General features: G+C 35.9%; 1 protein-coding gene across 1 annotated transcript in view; it reads left to right on the top strand.

Annotated features, from left to right (window-relative positions):
• LOC134528287 (sortilin-related receptor-like) overlaps positions 1-15,867 on the top strand; it is a 121,888-nt gene that overhangs the window by 53,781 nt on the left and 52,240 nt on the right. The window contains exons 15-20 of the mRNA XM_063361782.1: positions 1,343-1,532; positions 3,526-3,762; positions 5,153-5,299; positions 11,137-11,270; positions 13,168-13,308; positions 15,437-15,632. Of these exons, the coding sequence (XP_063217852.1) occupies positions 1,343-1,532; positions 3,526-3,762; positions 5,153-5,299; positions 11,137-11,270; positions 13,168-13,308; positions 15,437-15,632 (1,045 nt within the window). The remainder of the gene's footprint in view (positions 1-1,342; positions 1,533-3,525; positions 3,763-5,152; positions 5,300-11,136; positions 11,271-13,167; positions 13,309-15,436; positions 15,633-15,867) is intronic.

Genomic DNA, 15,867 nt, shown 5'->3' with positions numbered 1-15,867 from the left:
TCGCCACCAGCCTCTCTCACTCCCGTACTATCCGCTGCAGGCCAGCCTCTTTCTTAAATACCTGCCACGCGCCGACCCGGGACGTTCTTGTAGCCCTGTGAAGTGTCACGTCATTCAGAATCCCCGACTTACCACTTGAAGCTCCGAGAACAGCGATGTCCTAGTTAACGCCACTTCTCGCAGATTGGGCCCTGGAAACGTCCTGAAACCTCGAGAGCAGCAGAGAATTCTCTGGGCTCAATGGAAAAACCTTGGGTAAGGAGGAAGGAGGGTGGCGAGGCACCCCTGCTAATCGGATTAGGTGTGTAGCTGTAATGGATCATGCTCCAACAACAGGCAGGTGCACAGGCTGGCTCGCCAGCCTCGTTGCTCCACCTCTAGTATCGTCATAACAATATAACAATCTGCAAGGGAAAGGGTTTGTTAAGTACAGATATTTTTTCAAGCCAAAGTTTGAATTTTGAATTTTCCAGTTTGAAGTTATAATCTTGGAAAGGAAATTTTGTCTGGGTTGTATTTTGGGTGGATTTCGAAGAAATACTACCTATTGCAGCTGTTACCTCGATGCAATTTCCAGAAAATTTTTATATAGTTTTTCGTTTCATGGTTTGTGTACCCCAAAACCATCTTCAACTCGAATAATATGAAAAATATTTCATCCGTTTGAATGTATTATAACTCATAGGAGTAATACCAAAAATCTTTTGTTTAGCTACAGTTTTGATACAACCAACTATAACTTCAAGGGGTGGAAAACACAGGGTTGAAGGACAAAAAAAAACTCATATTTCCCGTAGTGGGCACACCATCGATTCCGTTCAAATTGTTTGTAAATTGTAGAATTTTTATCAAAATTTTTTGGCTGGAACAATTTTTTTTTTTCAAATGAACCATTGCAGCCAGGGGAGGAAAAAATAAGGGGTAGGATTAAAGAAAACATAATTTCTGCACCAAGTAGACTATTAAATCCGTTAGTATCTATTAAAAACTTATTAATTTACAAAAAGTCTCAAAAAAGTGTATTTTATAATTTAGTTAATTTTATAGAAGGGTTAATAAGTAAAAATGAATGATAATATTAATGTTAATATAATGGAATCTTTTGTTACTACTATTTTATTTTGCTTCTGCATATACATGTACACAATATAGTTAAAAAGAATTATTAAAAATAATTTTCCATCGATTTGCACATTTGTTGAGTAGTATATTAAATATTCTATCCTGTGTAAATATTTTTAAAGTTTTTTTTTTTTTTTAATTTTATTTTTTGTTAAGGTATGGTTAAGAATGGGTTCATGATAACTTTAATGTTTTGTCACAAAATTTTTTTCCAATGTAGGTATATGCTCATAGCATTCAGGAAGGTGAGAACGCTTGCAGCAAAAACAAAACACAATGTTCACACTTATGCCTTGGCCTCCCAAAGAACAAATTTGTGTGTCAGTGTCCCGACGGCATGACGTACAAAGATGGCAAGTGTATTTGTGCCGACAACAAACCTGCATTTGCAAATGGCACCTGCCCATCAGGTGAGAAATATTATGTATTGGGTACTTTTGTTTGTTTTCAAGGATTTTTTTTTTGTTATATCTTTCATGTTACTTCTATAATATGCTTTTCAATCCTAGAGTTTTACATTTTTTTTATTCTTTTCTGTCCTATATTCTCGCATTTGATTTTTATATTATTTTCAATACTAAATTTTTTCATGTATTTTTTTATCTTCATTGATTTATGGTTAGTCAAATGGAATAACTGCTGTATAATGTACATTTGTATTTTTTTTTGTTTCGCATGGTTGGAGCATTTGTGCACAAAACTTTATACAGAATTAATTTCCACTAGTCAACACTATCTAAGCAAAAATAAGTTCAATATTTATTTATTTTTAATTAGTTCAGCAATTTTGTAAAGACTAGCCTTTAAAAGTGAAAGAATTTAAAAAAAACTTAAAAACTTTTTCTGCTGTTAAATTTTTTTGACGAAGAATGAAGTAGTTAGCAAATAGTAAAATAAATCATTTTGTTAGTTTCTAGTTATGATTTTTTATCTAACAAAAGTTATGTACTAGTTTGCAGATTAACAATACAGTGAGAGGTCCTTTATCCGATACATTTGGGACCAAAACCATACCGGATTTACGATTTTGCCGGATTATTGAAAGTCAGCATAGTTTTAAAGGGGTGGGGGGGAACCAGGTTTTAAAATGTGAAATGTACGAGGGGGTACTCAAAAATAACCAGAATTTCTTTATAAAAAGCATGTACTTTATTTTCTTTCAAATACAACATTTTTCAGCATTAATGCCTGTGTCCAGACATTGATTCCATTGTTCTAAGTATCTTTCAAATTTCTCCTCATTGTTACCTGCTAATGCCATCGTGACATTGCATTTTAGGTCGTTGACATTGACAAAACGCTTTACTTAATATTCTCTTTTCATCCTAGGGAAGAAATCTGAGGGAGTCAATTCTGGTGAATAGGGCACGTGGATCAAGGTAGTCGTCTTCGTTGAGGCCGAAAACGGGCGAACACTGAGAGCCGTGTGCGTGGGAGCGTTGTCATGATGCAGGAACCACTTGCCGGAAATCCCCAAAGCAGACGTTTCCACGCCAAACTTCTGCTCATCCTTTTTGTAACCTGGTAGACTGACTCAGGAGAGGACCTACAACAGCTAGCTGTGAAAACTGTGCTAAAAGTATACAGTGTGCAAAATAACTATTCTGGTTATTTTTTGGTCCCCTCCTCGTAACCCTCCGTAAATCTGAAAAAATGGTACAGAAATGAAGATCGGAGGTAGTGATAAACTCTGAGTCATTTAAAAATGCAGGCAGTGCAGTAATGCAACCTGGCAACCTAGGTGAACAGCCAGAATTAATCCAAAACACCTGAAGCTCATGATTTGATGGGTGGTGGAATACAGAATGCGCCGAATCATAGAATACCGGGTTGAATACCTTTCACTGTGATAGCCATCAGCATTGAAGCTCCACTAGTGTTGACAATGACGTGCAGATTATTTTATGCTCTTGCTAGGGACAAGATTTTATGGTTTTATTTTTAGGGTAATTTCATTTTTAAAACAATACTTTTATCACCAAATTAGTCTTTATTTTGATTATTATTAATAGTAATAAGCATGTCTAGAACAGAACTACTCAGAAAATTAAAAAATAAATCACCAAATTTTTGAGTGTTTGAAACATGTGCAGTAATTAATGTAAAAACTTGTTACTTATGTAAGAGATGCAAGATAAATATAATATAATAATATTAATTTCTTTGAAATAAATTTAGGCCATACATTATGGTACAAAATTCATGTTACATGAGTCGAGTTTTATCAAATTGCTGATTGATTGATGTTTTTAGTTACATTTCGGTGCTAAATGGTGTAGTAACTTGCATTTCTGCGTTATATGTTATATTGGCGTATTTTGCTGTGTTATTTCCGTTTTATCGGAATCCACTGTTGCGCTCAAATTTACCAGTTTTTTTTTCCTTCTTTTTTCCGTATCACAGACTCGAACACCTGCTCTAGCGAACAGTTCCGGTGCACGAACGGCCTGTGCATTCCCGTTTCTTGGCGGTGCGACGATGACGACGACTGCGGGGACAGCTCTGACGAAGCGAGCTGCAAGCAAGTGTCTTGCCCGCCGGCCATGTTCCAGTGCGAGAGCGACGGCAAGTGCATCCCGCCCTACTGGAAGTGCGACTTCGACCACGACTGCGCCGATGGAAGTGACGAGAGGAATTGCTGTGAGTGGAAATAATGTATTAATGTAGTAGTAGTAGTTTTTTTTATAATTATTTTGGATTTTTAACTCCTACTGGTTATGCCAAGTAGGCTACTGATGAGACTGGTTGGGTGGTTATGTATGTTTTAAATAGGAATGGAACACTCAAAAATACTAGCCAAGTCAAGTGAGAAGTTAAAACTCATCTTGACTCGAAAGTTGAGTTCAATACGAGACTCGACTATTTTTATAACATGATAGATACATATTTGATATGTGCAACAAGCATAAAATTACGTACCATTATTGGGCAGATATTTCACAGCGTAATCTCATATTTACATTTGCGCAGTTGTCCAACAGTGCGTTTAATTTTACATGATTTCACTGCCCGAAAAACATAAAACGATTCTTCTGCTATTTATGTTTCAAAACTCTGAAAGAGACACCATTTTGTAATGGCATGCTGGATGCCATAGATTGGTAACACAGCAGATTAACTTAGAAAAGAATTATTTTAATGTTTTAAGTTAATGTTTATTTTTATACTACAGTGGCAATCGAGATAGTATTGCCATTCGGCACAAACATGGCAGTTTTACATACTTATTTCCTGGCGCCAACAAGTTGTTGTGGGATGATGTGGATTTCCAGACTTTCATGGAACTAATGTTTGCTCATATTTTTACAGAAATGGTCATGCATTTTGTGATGGGTTGGCTGGAACATGGGGTTGTTTTCCCTTTGTTACCACCTTTGTAAGGGAAGGCAGCTGTGTTGAACAGTTAGTTGTCGCTTGATTATCATCGCGTGTGGTCGCGTCATCGACAATTTGCCAAATTTTAAATGAATGGAGTGACGGAATAATTTAACGCCTGCTGGTTGGGCCAGGCTAAGTTTTTAACTTTTTTTTTATAATATCTTTTTGGACTTTTCATAACTAGAAGTTAAGACCCCAGTCGTCGGTGTCGGACCAGGAGGATGGGAAAATTCCTGGGAACAATGTAGCGGAGTTAAAAATGTAACTAATTGATTTCAATTTTTTTTTGTAATCGAGTGACAAACAGTATATTGAATTTATGTGGGAAATCATCTGAACCTTGTCGGTAAGTTGTGATCGGCATTTTGTTTAAAAAAAAATTAATTATATAACTAAAGATTTTTTAAAATCCTTTTATTTTAACATTATAGTAGAAACAAAAACCTGCTCCATTTAATGAATAATTTATCTTAACTTTGGTGAAAAGTTAAGATGAATTATTAACATTATCAAGTTTTTTTTCAAGTGTATCATGAACTTATTACTATTGTGGGTTGCGTTGCCGGGCCAATCTGAAATGTAACAAGTTGTAATCATTGATGTGCTTGGTTTATCTGCGCGTGAGTGTAATGCACGTTGTGTTTCTTGACAGCGCACGTGTCTTGCCCGTTCGGCCAGTTCCACTGCGATAACGGTCGCTGCATAGCAAACCGTTGGAAGTGCGACGGGGAGGACGATTGTCACGACAATTCCGATGAAAAGAACTGCAGTTCGCACTCGTTGCCAGGCACCTGCAAGCGTAAGTACTGTTGTTGCTTAAAGCTGGAGTCTCAGTCCACGGCGCACAAGGCAGGACCGACACGCTCAGTAGCCAATGAAATACAAGGTTGCTGTAACGCCAACACGACTAAATACAGTGAAACCCCTTATTTACGTTTTCCCGTTATTTGCACTATATTCTTCAGGTCCTGTTTGGTTCCCATTTAATCCAATACAATACTTTCACGCGAATTACGTCTCAAAAATCTAATCCATCCCGCTATTTACGTCACGTAACAACGATAGTAAGCCTAAAAACATTGTGAAAAACGTAACTTTTATAGTCCGCAGTGAACATTTTAAATCGCAAAATAAACATATTTTATAACATGAAAAGTTACTTTTATTTCTAAACATATAATAATTTAAGCCTAGGCGTGTAAAAGTCTGAGTAATTATAGAAGGAGACAATCTAAAATGTACTCGGGAAAAACGTAAACTCACGAACGTATAAACGTTCTGTTACTATATTTATGTCACAACTTAGCCGAAATACTGGTACGAGACATAAACTTCACTAGATAAAATGAGCGGAGTCTTGGTAACTGTTTTAAACGTATTTTATAATTTCGGAAGTATTGTACAGTTGACGCATATTTTTTAAACTAGCCATTTATGTCTGGGGATCGTAAATAATTAATTATTGGTATCAAGACATCAAGATGAACGTAAACTTGAACACGTCATGGCAGCGAGAAAACTGGTGCGTATACCAATAAACTGGTATTAGAACTGGACAAAACTGGTACACGGGAGGTGGAGCTTATATTTTTTTCCGCTAAGCTCGCATCTATTGGCTGGCTGCTGATGGAACGTCACGAGTCTGGGCGGAGTGTTGAGTGAGTTATACTGCGCATGCGCAGCTCAGACAACAGAGAGAGCCCTAACAGCTGATTGAGTACGATGATCTTTCTCCGCGCACGGCGCGCTATTGACGGTAAATTTCCAATTTGCGGCCCTTTTTTTTTTTTAAATTTTTTTTACTATGGTGCAATGCGTATGTGTGATGTAGCCCGCATATGTTATGAACGCTGCAGGATGCGACTGTATTTGAATTAACTTTAACGTATTTCTTACTTTTCCCTTTATTTACACTTTCCCGCTTTTTACACTTTTTTACTTTGTCCCCATGAAAAGTGCAAATAAGGGGTTTTGCTGTTCATGTTTCCGATTGCCCGCAAGAAGTAGATTCTATTTATAATTTCGTTGTGTCTTGCTGCACGACAGAAAGGTAAATGGAAACCTTATGAAACTAAACTTAAAAAAATATTTACGTGGTAAATATTTATGCAGAAGAATTAAATTTTGATGTGTTTGGGTTCTCTTGCACATTTGTAGTTTGACTTCAACTGTTTATTATGTTTCTTTTTAATTCTTCACATACTTAATAGTTAGAGCCAAGATTATATGGTTTTATGCGAAATCGCGAATTTTCACGCGAAATTCATCCCAAACCGCGAAAAATGTGAAATGTTTTTTAACCACAAATAAACACCTCAATATTGATTTAAATCGTTAACTACCGACTATTGGTTGATTGACAAAAATTCTGTATCTGTTTGTAGAAGAAATGGTCGTCATCCAACTGCAGTGTGGTGGTTATTTAATGCGTTAATTATTCATCTTAAAAAATTACAAGATATCACAAAAATTGACGATTTCACGAACAAAAAACAGATCGTTATCGGAGTTAGGTTAGGGTTTTTAAACGCATCTAGCCACTAGAGATCACGCAATTATAACAACTGACGATCGTAAACAAGTTAACAAACACAACAGCGTAAAAAATCTCAGCGCCTTGTTTGCTGTATCCTTTGAAAAATACACGTGAACAAAAACTGCATTCATTAAATAAATACGTATGAAAATAAAAGCGAACATTGATATTTAATGATCACTTGATATTTAATGAAATTTCACTGTAACGCAATTTGGTGTGCTTGTTGAATAAGCAGTTTACCGTGAAGCAACGCCGTGAAGCCTTCATTTTCATTTCACACTTCACAGGCGAGAGAGCCGAAATCGTAACATAATCGAAGTTTTCCGATCGCTAATGAAAAAGCACCATATTGCAAGGATTTATTTATTTTACGGTCATTAAATATTTTAAATAACGCTTACCTACCCAACCCTCCCGGAAAATAAATAAAAAAATTTATTTCACTGACCTAACATAACCTAACCTTTTACTTCGGGTTGAGTATATGGTTCTCTCGCCTGTAAAAAGTAGGCTTCCCGCGGTTAATTTTTTCGCTACAACTTCAGTAAATACTAGTTTTTGGTACCTCCGGGCTTTGTTTACAAATGACGTGCATAAATGAAAGCTAAATTTCTTAATCATGCCGAAAAATAAAGCTACTGCGGCATCACGTGCTGACGAGTTTAAGAATGAGGGATTATATGTCAGTGACGGAAAAATACTTTTCTGTAAATATTGTAATTGCCGTTTGGAGCATGAACGTAAGGACACGGTAAACAAGCACATAATTAGCGACAAACATGTAAAAGCTAAACGATCCCCATGCACTTTGAAACGACAGCTTTCTATCCCAGAAGCAGGAGTGGCGCAAATATGCGCAAAAAAACAAAAGGAAGATTTTGTTCTCGAAACTGTTGAAGCCTTTGTAGCTGCAGGTATTCCTCTTGAGAAACTTGACTACAGCAAGCTGACTGCATGGATGCAGAAGCATGTAAGTGGTGCTGGTGATCTTCCAACAGCGGATTGGATGAGGAAAAAGTACATTCCCCTACTTAGAGAGAAAAAAGAAGTGGAAATCAAGCAGCAGCAGCTCTTGGGGCAAGATGTGGTCATACTCGCAGATGAAACCACTGACAAGAGTAATAATTGTGTTTTCAACATCTTGTTTAAAATTCTGAAACCAGGTGCTGAACAAGATGTTATCTTAGGGGCTTCTTGTGTCCTTGATGCAGCAAATGCTGTTTGTTGTTCTCGGGCAGTGATTGATGTATGCTCCAAATATGAAGTCAAGGAAGAAAACATAATTGTGTATGTTACAGATAGTGCCAGGTACATGACAAAATCTGCTGGCACCCTTGAAGGTGTATTGGTGACCACATGTACCACATACAATGTTGGGCCCATAAAGTAAACTTTGTTGGGCAGATCTGGCAAAACAACTTGGAAGAACTGAACCTCTTCGTTTGTAAGGTAAAGATGGCCTTTCTTAACACCAGAAAGAGGAGGCATGCATACCTTCAATTTCTTCTCCAGAAACATGGAGAAAACAAGGCTCTGGTCAAGTTATTCCCCATGCCAGTTGTTACACGTTGGAACACATGGTTTGAATCTGTATCATACCTCGCACTCCATCTGCACGACATTGTGGAATTCTTTTAGCAGCTTAGCGAAGATAACTCTGGTGTTAAATATATCAAGGGACTCCAGAAGGAAGAATTACAATGTCTTGAGGCCACTCTTACATTTGTGGCTCAAAACTGTAACACCTTTGTAGAGCTAATTAATTTTCTTGAAGGAACAAAGTATCCTACTGCTCATCAGTTGTGCACAAAATTGAGTAAACTTCAAACTACTCTTGATGTCTTGGCTAAGGGAATATTTCCTGAAAATGTTGAAGACATTTTGGCTGAAATGAAAACTGTCAACTCTGCAGCCCTTAAAGAGCAGTTCAAGAAACTGATTGATCTGGTGAACACTGATCCATCTCGTCAACTATTTCTGGGAATCGGCGATCTAATGAATCCTCAAAATGTAGGAAACATTCGTGTGGAGGAAAAAGAATTCCAGAAACATATTGGGAACCTACCTTTCCTTTGCAAGGTGCAGAAGACCTCTGTAGCGACAGGCTACATAACACTCCAAAACCTGGTTTCCCAAGAGCAGAAGAAACTGCATGTGAACTACATAGACATGGTGGACATACTATGTAAAATGAAAGCGGATTATCCTGAATTTGCAGCTGCTGCTTTAAAGTTAATATGGATACCTGCAACGAATGTGGACTCAGAGAGATCTTTTTCTAAGTATTCTGTAGTTGTGACAGAAGAAGATCTCTAAAACCAGAGAATGCTGAACTGCTGACAATGGTGGCTTTTTCCTGAGCTTAATTATATTGCATTTATAGAACAAAAGTTTAACTGTAGTTTCTATTTTAATTAATTTAGACTCTCTCCTGAACTCAGGAACAGTACTTACCTGCATAAGAATACTGAATATTTTAGTTGTTAATTTTTTATGTACTCTCAACATAGTATTGTTTAATGTGCATACTTTAAGTCTCTAACCACGAATTATTGAAGCATTTGATCAAGGCAGCTCTGCTAGGTGTGTACATGTTATTACATGTGTTTTAATTTTTTATGACGATAAAGACGAAATCCACAATTCTTAATGACGAAAAGTCCTTTTTCATAACACCATAAAATCTTGGCTCTATTAATAGTGAAGTTATTTTTCTGTCATTAGCATATCTGTGTCTTGATTCCTTTTATGTAAAATACACTTAATCTCACTCCCAGAGACTACTAAATGTTATATTGTAATGCACTTCCAATATCAACAGGAAATGAAGGATTTATACAGGGCCTACGCTGTTTTTAGCACATTCTACACTCCATTTTTAGGATGCATTTGGCATGAGAAGATTTGCTGACATTCATATTAGAGATTATTGTTTTAATGTTGTCGGGGTATTGCGACCCTATGTTATTAACTCTGTCTTGCTGGAACGATGTACAGCATATAATCTGATTTGTCGTGTCATGTTGGTTGTGGCATGGCTCCAGCTTAAGTCTCAGTCTTGCAGCCTTCTACGTTTGTTGCTTAGTGTGTCCATTTTCTGGAAAATCAGGGATTTTATTTGAAATCCTGAAAAAAACAATGGAAATTTTCCACTTACTGATAGTTATTTCAAGGTAAAATGTCATGCTACAGTTTGCCGTTACCCAAACTGTTGAAGCATATAATTTTTTTTGCAGATGGTATTTTAGTGCTTAGCAATACACACTATAAATAATGTGTGCTTTGTTATGTTTGAAAGAAAAAAAGAAAGAAAGTGGGGAGGGAACTAGGCTTGCTGTGGGGATGGTAAAGGCTGAATAAGTTATTTAAAAAAGATTAGTGAGGGAAACACAAAATATTGTGTGAGGGACTGGCATGGGAAATGTTATTACTGATTTGCGTAAGCACCTTATGTATTTGGTTTTTTTTTTTAAAATTATGGGCTACAGTGGTTCACTTACCTCCTTCCAAGACAAATGAAGGCTTGATTCTAGGTAGAGGCAGTTTTAAATTGTTTGTAAGTGGGGAATATATGCTGATGTGCTTTGAGCTGGAGGGTTTTTCTCTGGTTTCCTACTATTCCTCCCTCTCCCCCACCCCTTTTTTATAATCATCCAGATGTTGACTATAATTTAAGTCATAATTCATTGATTTGCTTATTTTTATTTAAAACTTTTAGTAGGCTTATTAATTTTTATACTGTTCAAGTAATCTGATGGCGACTTACAAAGTACTTTAACTTAATCTAATTTTACAGTAAAAAAAAGGCACTCACATCAATGCATCACTCAGGATTTGAACCCAGAATCTCTCAATATTGTTGTTAGTGCTTCGTCCAACAGCCCTAGGAATATTAGTTTTGGTTATTGCATTTTCGTGTTATTATTTTGGTTTTGTGTAAATACCTACAGGTATTTCACTATTTTCTGTATCCATATTTGTCAGGTTTTCTCATTATGCCCTGATCCTAGCATACAATAAAACTTTAAATTAAAAAAAAAATAATTCAGGAAATGTCCTTTTTCTTAGTGTCAGTAAAGAAAAATCTTTATTTTCAGCGGATGAGATCAGATGCGGCAATAGCTCGATGTGCATTCCTGCGCGCTGGCGATGCGATGGTGAAAGGGACTGCATTGATAATTCGGACGAAGCAAACTGCGCACACACCACTTGCGAAAGCTGGCAGTTCGTTGTAAGTATGCACTGTGCGTGATGACATGCATGACATGAGTTCTTCAGCTAAACAACTTTTTTTTTGCGCTAAACAGGTTTACAAAACCCAAAAATAAAAAAAACATTAGTTGTTAACTAGAGGAAATGAAAATTGTAATAATGCTTAACTACTAGGCTTGTGCGAAGCTTTGACCAAGCGAACCAATCAAAACTCTTTTTAATATTCAATTCGACTTGCCAGGCTATTTGCAATTTTTTTTTATTTGAAGCTTCGGTTCTGATGCAAAGCTTCGCTTCTGATGTAACACTTCACATTTGTTGCAAACCTTTAAAGCATTTGGACGCCTAAGATTTGGTAAAGAAAATATTAAAAAAAAAAATAAAAATTGATAATGTGTTGCTTGATCAAAGTTGGTTACTTAAAAATAATATCAAAATAAGGCACTACATTTGCTTTTATGAATGATCAGTATTAATACTATGCATGATTATTTTCACTTCAACCTGTATTGTATAAAGTAAGTGTAATACAGCTTCACTGAGAGTAATATTTGCTAATCGATTCGACTTCATGAACATTTTAAACATTCAATGTGATATTTGCTTCACATAAAATAACTAGTATTCACACAAGCCTATTAGCAAACTAGTTTGTAAAAAAATGTAACCTGATGTGCCGGTTAAAATATCTTCGTGACTGTGATGGCAGGGTGTAGAGTGATGTCGCAGGCAATGTCTACTCATTATAATGTATCTGGAGAGAGAAAAAAAGAAAAAAAATATCACCATAAATTTTGATACTTCATACAGAACTGTTGCTGAACAAGAACTATCTTGTAGGGTTTGCAAATGTATTGGTACTTAGAAATGAGAAATGCCTTAAAGATACAGTATAACCCCGATTTAACTTTTCCTGTTATTTGCCATTTTCGTGTTATTGTTTGGTTTTGTGTAAATATCTACAGGTATTTCACTTTTTTCTGTATCCATTTTTGTCAGGTTTTCTCATCATTCCCTGATCCTAGCATACAATAAAACTTTAAATTAGAAATAATCCAGGAAATAAATTCCCGTTGATTAAAACGCGCGTACATTCTGCGTCCCGCAATTTATGCTGTTTGTTTATGGTATACCTACATAAATTCTTTATTCCTTTGTTTGTCATGTACATCATACACTTTCATATGAAATATGTACCAAATCCAAAATGCTGTTGGAAACACTAGCGCTGTATCTCCTGGTTTTTCGATGTGCTCTCCCATTAAAAATGGTATTTACAGGCTGCCAACACTGATCTAATAATGGTAGACTTTGAGAAAATGTTAGCACGCGATGCTAGCGCTACAGTGTTTAGAAATTCCAACTTTCCATCAGTAACTTTAGCGTATTATGTGTATATTAGAGTATGGTATGTTAGGGTCGGGTAGTATCACTGTTCTCTGAACCAAAAATAATTTTTCATACATTTCCCATATTTTACACTTTCCTGCATTATACAACATTTTCAGAAAACGCCTTGAATATTGTAAAAAGGGGTTCTACAGTAGGTATTTTTTAGTGACATTCCACTATAGATATTTGTCAATGTGATTTTTTTTTTAAAAAAAAATTGATTCAAGAACACATAACTATTTATAGTTTTAAATGGTTTGGGGAAAAGATACTTAATATATTTTTTACACCAGTAGCTATGATTATTGCGAAAAAATTATCTATATGAATATATAGCTTTTTTACACTGACATTCATTTGAAATATTGTATTACAATATGAAACTCAAGATAAAGCGTAAAAGACTCACTTTTCCACGTTTCATGAATTATTGCAGAAATCAAATTCATAAAACAATGTTACATATTCTGAGAGTGTTCTTTACTGATAGGTGATAAGGTTTTCAATAATTTTCTCTCCTCCAGTGCGCAAGCGGAAGGTGCATCTTCAGGTCGTGGGTGTGTGATGGCGACAACGACTGCGCGGACGGTGATCAAGGAAGCGACGAGAAGAATTGCAGCACTTCTGCGGCCATGACAACTGTTGCACCCCCAACCTTGCCAACAGTAAGTTAAGGGTATCCAGTGTCAGCAACTTTGCTTATGTCTCGTTAAGAGTTTTATTCAAATTAGGAGGATATGGATTATTATGTTTATTTTCTTTATTAATTTCTTCTGGTATTTTTTATAATTTTATTTGAATTGTATTATTAGGTGGTATATTTATTAGTTTTGTTTGTCTTCGACAAAGAGATTCAAAATCATTAATTGCTTATTCATTTGTAATTCATGTAAGGTTGGTATTAAAGGAAATTATATATTTTTATTATTGAGGAGTTTTCGGATCTTTGGTTTTAACAATTACTCATGATTTATGTTCATCTGGATTATTTTGTATAACTAAAATTTTTTATGAACAGTTAGGTATTTAAGGATTATTTATTATTAAGGGTTTAATTTTATACCTATGTTTTCATTATGATTTTTATTAAGATTCTATAATATAGTAACTATACCTTCATAAAATTAAATAGGTGTAATTATATTATTTAATAGTTCGGTTTCTTGAGATCCTTTAAATACTTATATTTTTGAAGTAAAAACTTGTTTAGCCCTGTTGAGCGAATTTTGGGCAAGGGACAAAACTTACGGGGTTTGCGTCACCGGCATGCTAGTGACGTGTTGTGCCAGACTGGCGACGCACAGCGTCCTGTGTACATGGGTAAAATCTTATGAGTTCTAGTCACCGACATGCTGTAGTAGCAGTAAGTGAAGTTAAATTGACCACATTGAGAGATTTTCTTTTGTTTATTTATTTACATAGTGAATGTTGATTATTTGTAGATTTAAGTTCAGGTTTTTTTTTTTTTCAAGGATAAAACTTCATTTATTCTTATTTTAAAGATATCAGTTTTTCATTTAATTTTTATTTTCCAAAAAACTTTTAACGTTATTGTGTGGTACATATTGCTTGTATTGGCTATTTTTTAATAGGTAGTTAAGTTGAGGTTACGTTTTCTTATTTTGTTTATTTATTTACGTAGTGAATTTATTCAAATGTCAGGTTATTGATTCATGAGAGGTAATGTTGATTATTTGTGGATTTAAATTCATACTTTTTATTTTTTTGAATGACAAAACTTCATTTCTTCTAATTTTAAAGATATTATTGGTAAGGCAAAACTTATGGGTTCGGGTCACCGACATGCTAGTGATATAATACCAAAATCATTTTCTTACATACATTTGAGGTAGAAATGATGTCATTTTACACATTTAAAAAGAAAGTTTTAAGTTAAGTCCCCATGACTTTTCATTTTTTTTATTATTATCATCTTGTTTTTTAGTGCTGCTTATACTTTATATATAATATTCTTATAGTCAGTATGGTATAATTTATTCTTATTATTTTTTATAATCAATATATTCGTGAGTATTTATTATTTTTACATTGATTACCTTTAAATATAATAATTTTTTTATCTGATATAGTATTTACCGTATTTACTCGTGTATAGCGCGCCCTCGTGTATAGCGCGCACCACGATTTTTGCAACTAATTCCAAAGAAAAAAAATTGAAATTTTTTTTTCCATTAAATAAATTTTACTAACATTTTGTGGTACCTGATTATTTAAATTGATGTGTGGTGATGCGTCAGGAAAATACATAAACTCTGCTGTGTAAACGGAAGATAATGAAGCGCTATATCGTCACAACTGGTACGTGGAAGGAAGGAAGGGAGGCGTGCCGCGCAGATTACCGGGGGGTGGGGGGGGGGGTGGGAACTGGTGACAACATTCTCTCTTTCTCTCTCTCTCTTTTTACTAGCTTCTGAGCTGGCTTTCTGTAAAGGGGGGAGGTCTAAAAATAAACAAGAGACCATGATGTGCGAGCTTGCGCGCGCGTTTGCGTGTGTGTGTGTGAAACAGAGGCCTTGTTGCTTGTGCGTATGTGTGGGGGCTGGCCAGAAACGTCACCCGTCACCCGGCAGTTAACGACTTCCACTCCTCCCCGCCTCCCCCCCGCCAAACTTTTTTTTTCCGTGTATAGCGCGCATCCTTATTTTTTTCCTTTACCCGAGGGGAAAAAAGGGCGCGCTATACACGAGTATATACGGTAACTTAAATAATATAATTTAAGGTATCAGCAGTAGTGTCTGGACCGCGTGGACTTAATCGCGTGAACACGTGCAGGGTGTTTGCAGCGCCTTCATGTTCAAGTGCAACAACTCCAAGTGCATACCGCTGTGGTGGAAGTGCGACAACGTCGACGACTGCGGGGACTCATCGGACGAAGTAGGGTGCTCCAGCGTCCCGCCCTGGAGCTTCAAGCCGAGCACCGAGCCTCCGGCTGTAGTGTGCTCTGAGAACCAGTTCCGCTGCCTGTCCGGTAATTGCAGATTGTTTTTCCTATTGAAACACAGTAAAACCTTCTTAAGAAGAGTATTTTCTGCATAATAAATAAAAAAAAAAATACTTAGCAGTGTACCTACAAATACATGCAATTTTAGCATTTAAATAATTATTCCTCATTAGGTTAATAAAAATTCTTAACAGGGATTTACTTTAATAATTGTGGTAATGCCTGGTAATCATTATTTTTTTTATTTATGCAAGGTTGAGCC

This window comes from Bacillus rossius, chromosome 1, assembly GCF_032445375.1.
Source record: "Bacillus rossius redtenbacheri isolate Brsri chromosome 1, Brsri_v3, whole genome shotgun sequence".
NCBI classification, from domain to species: domain Eukaryota; kingdom Metazoa; phylum Arthropoda; class Insecta; order Phasmatodea; family Bacillidae; genus Bacillus; species Bacillus rossius.
This window is presented reverse-complemented; position numbering and strand designations above follow the sequence as displayed.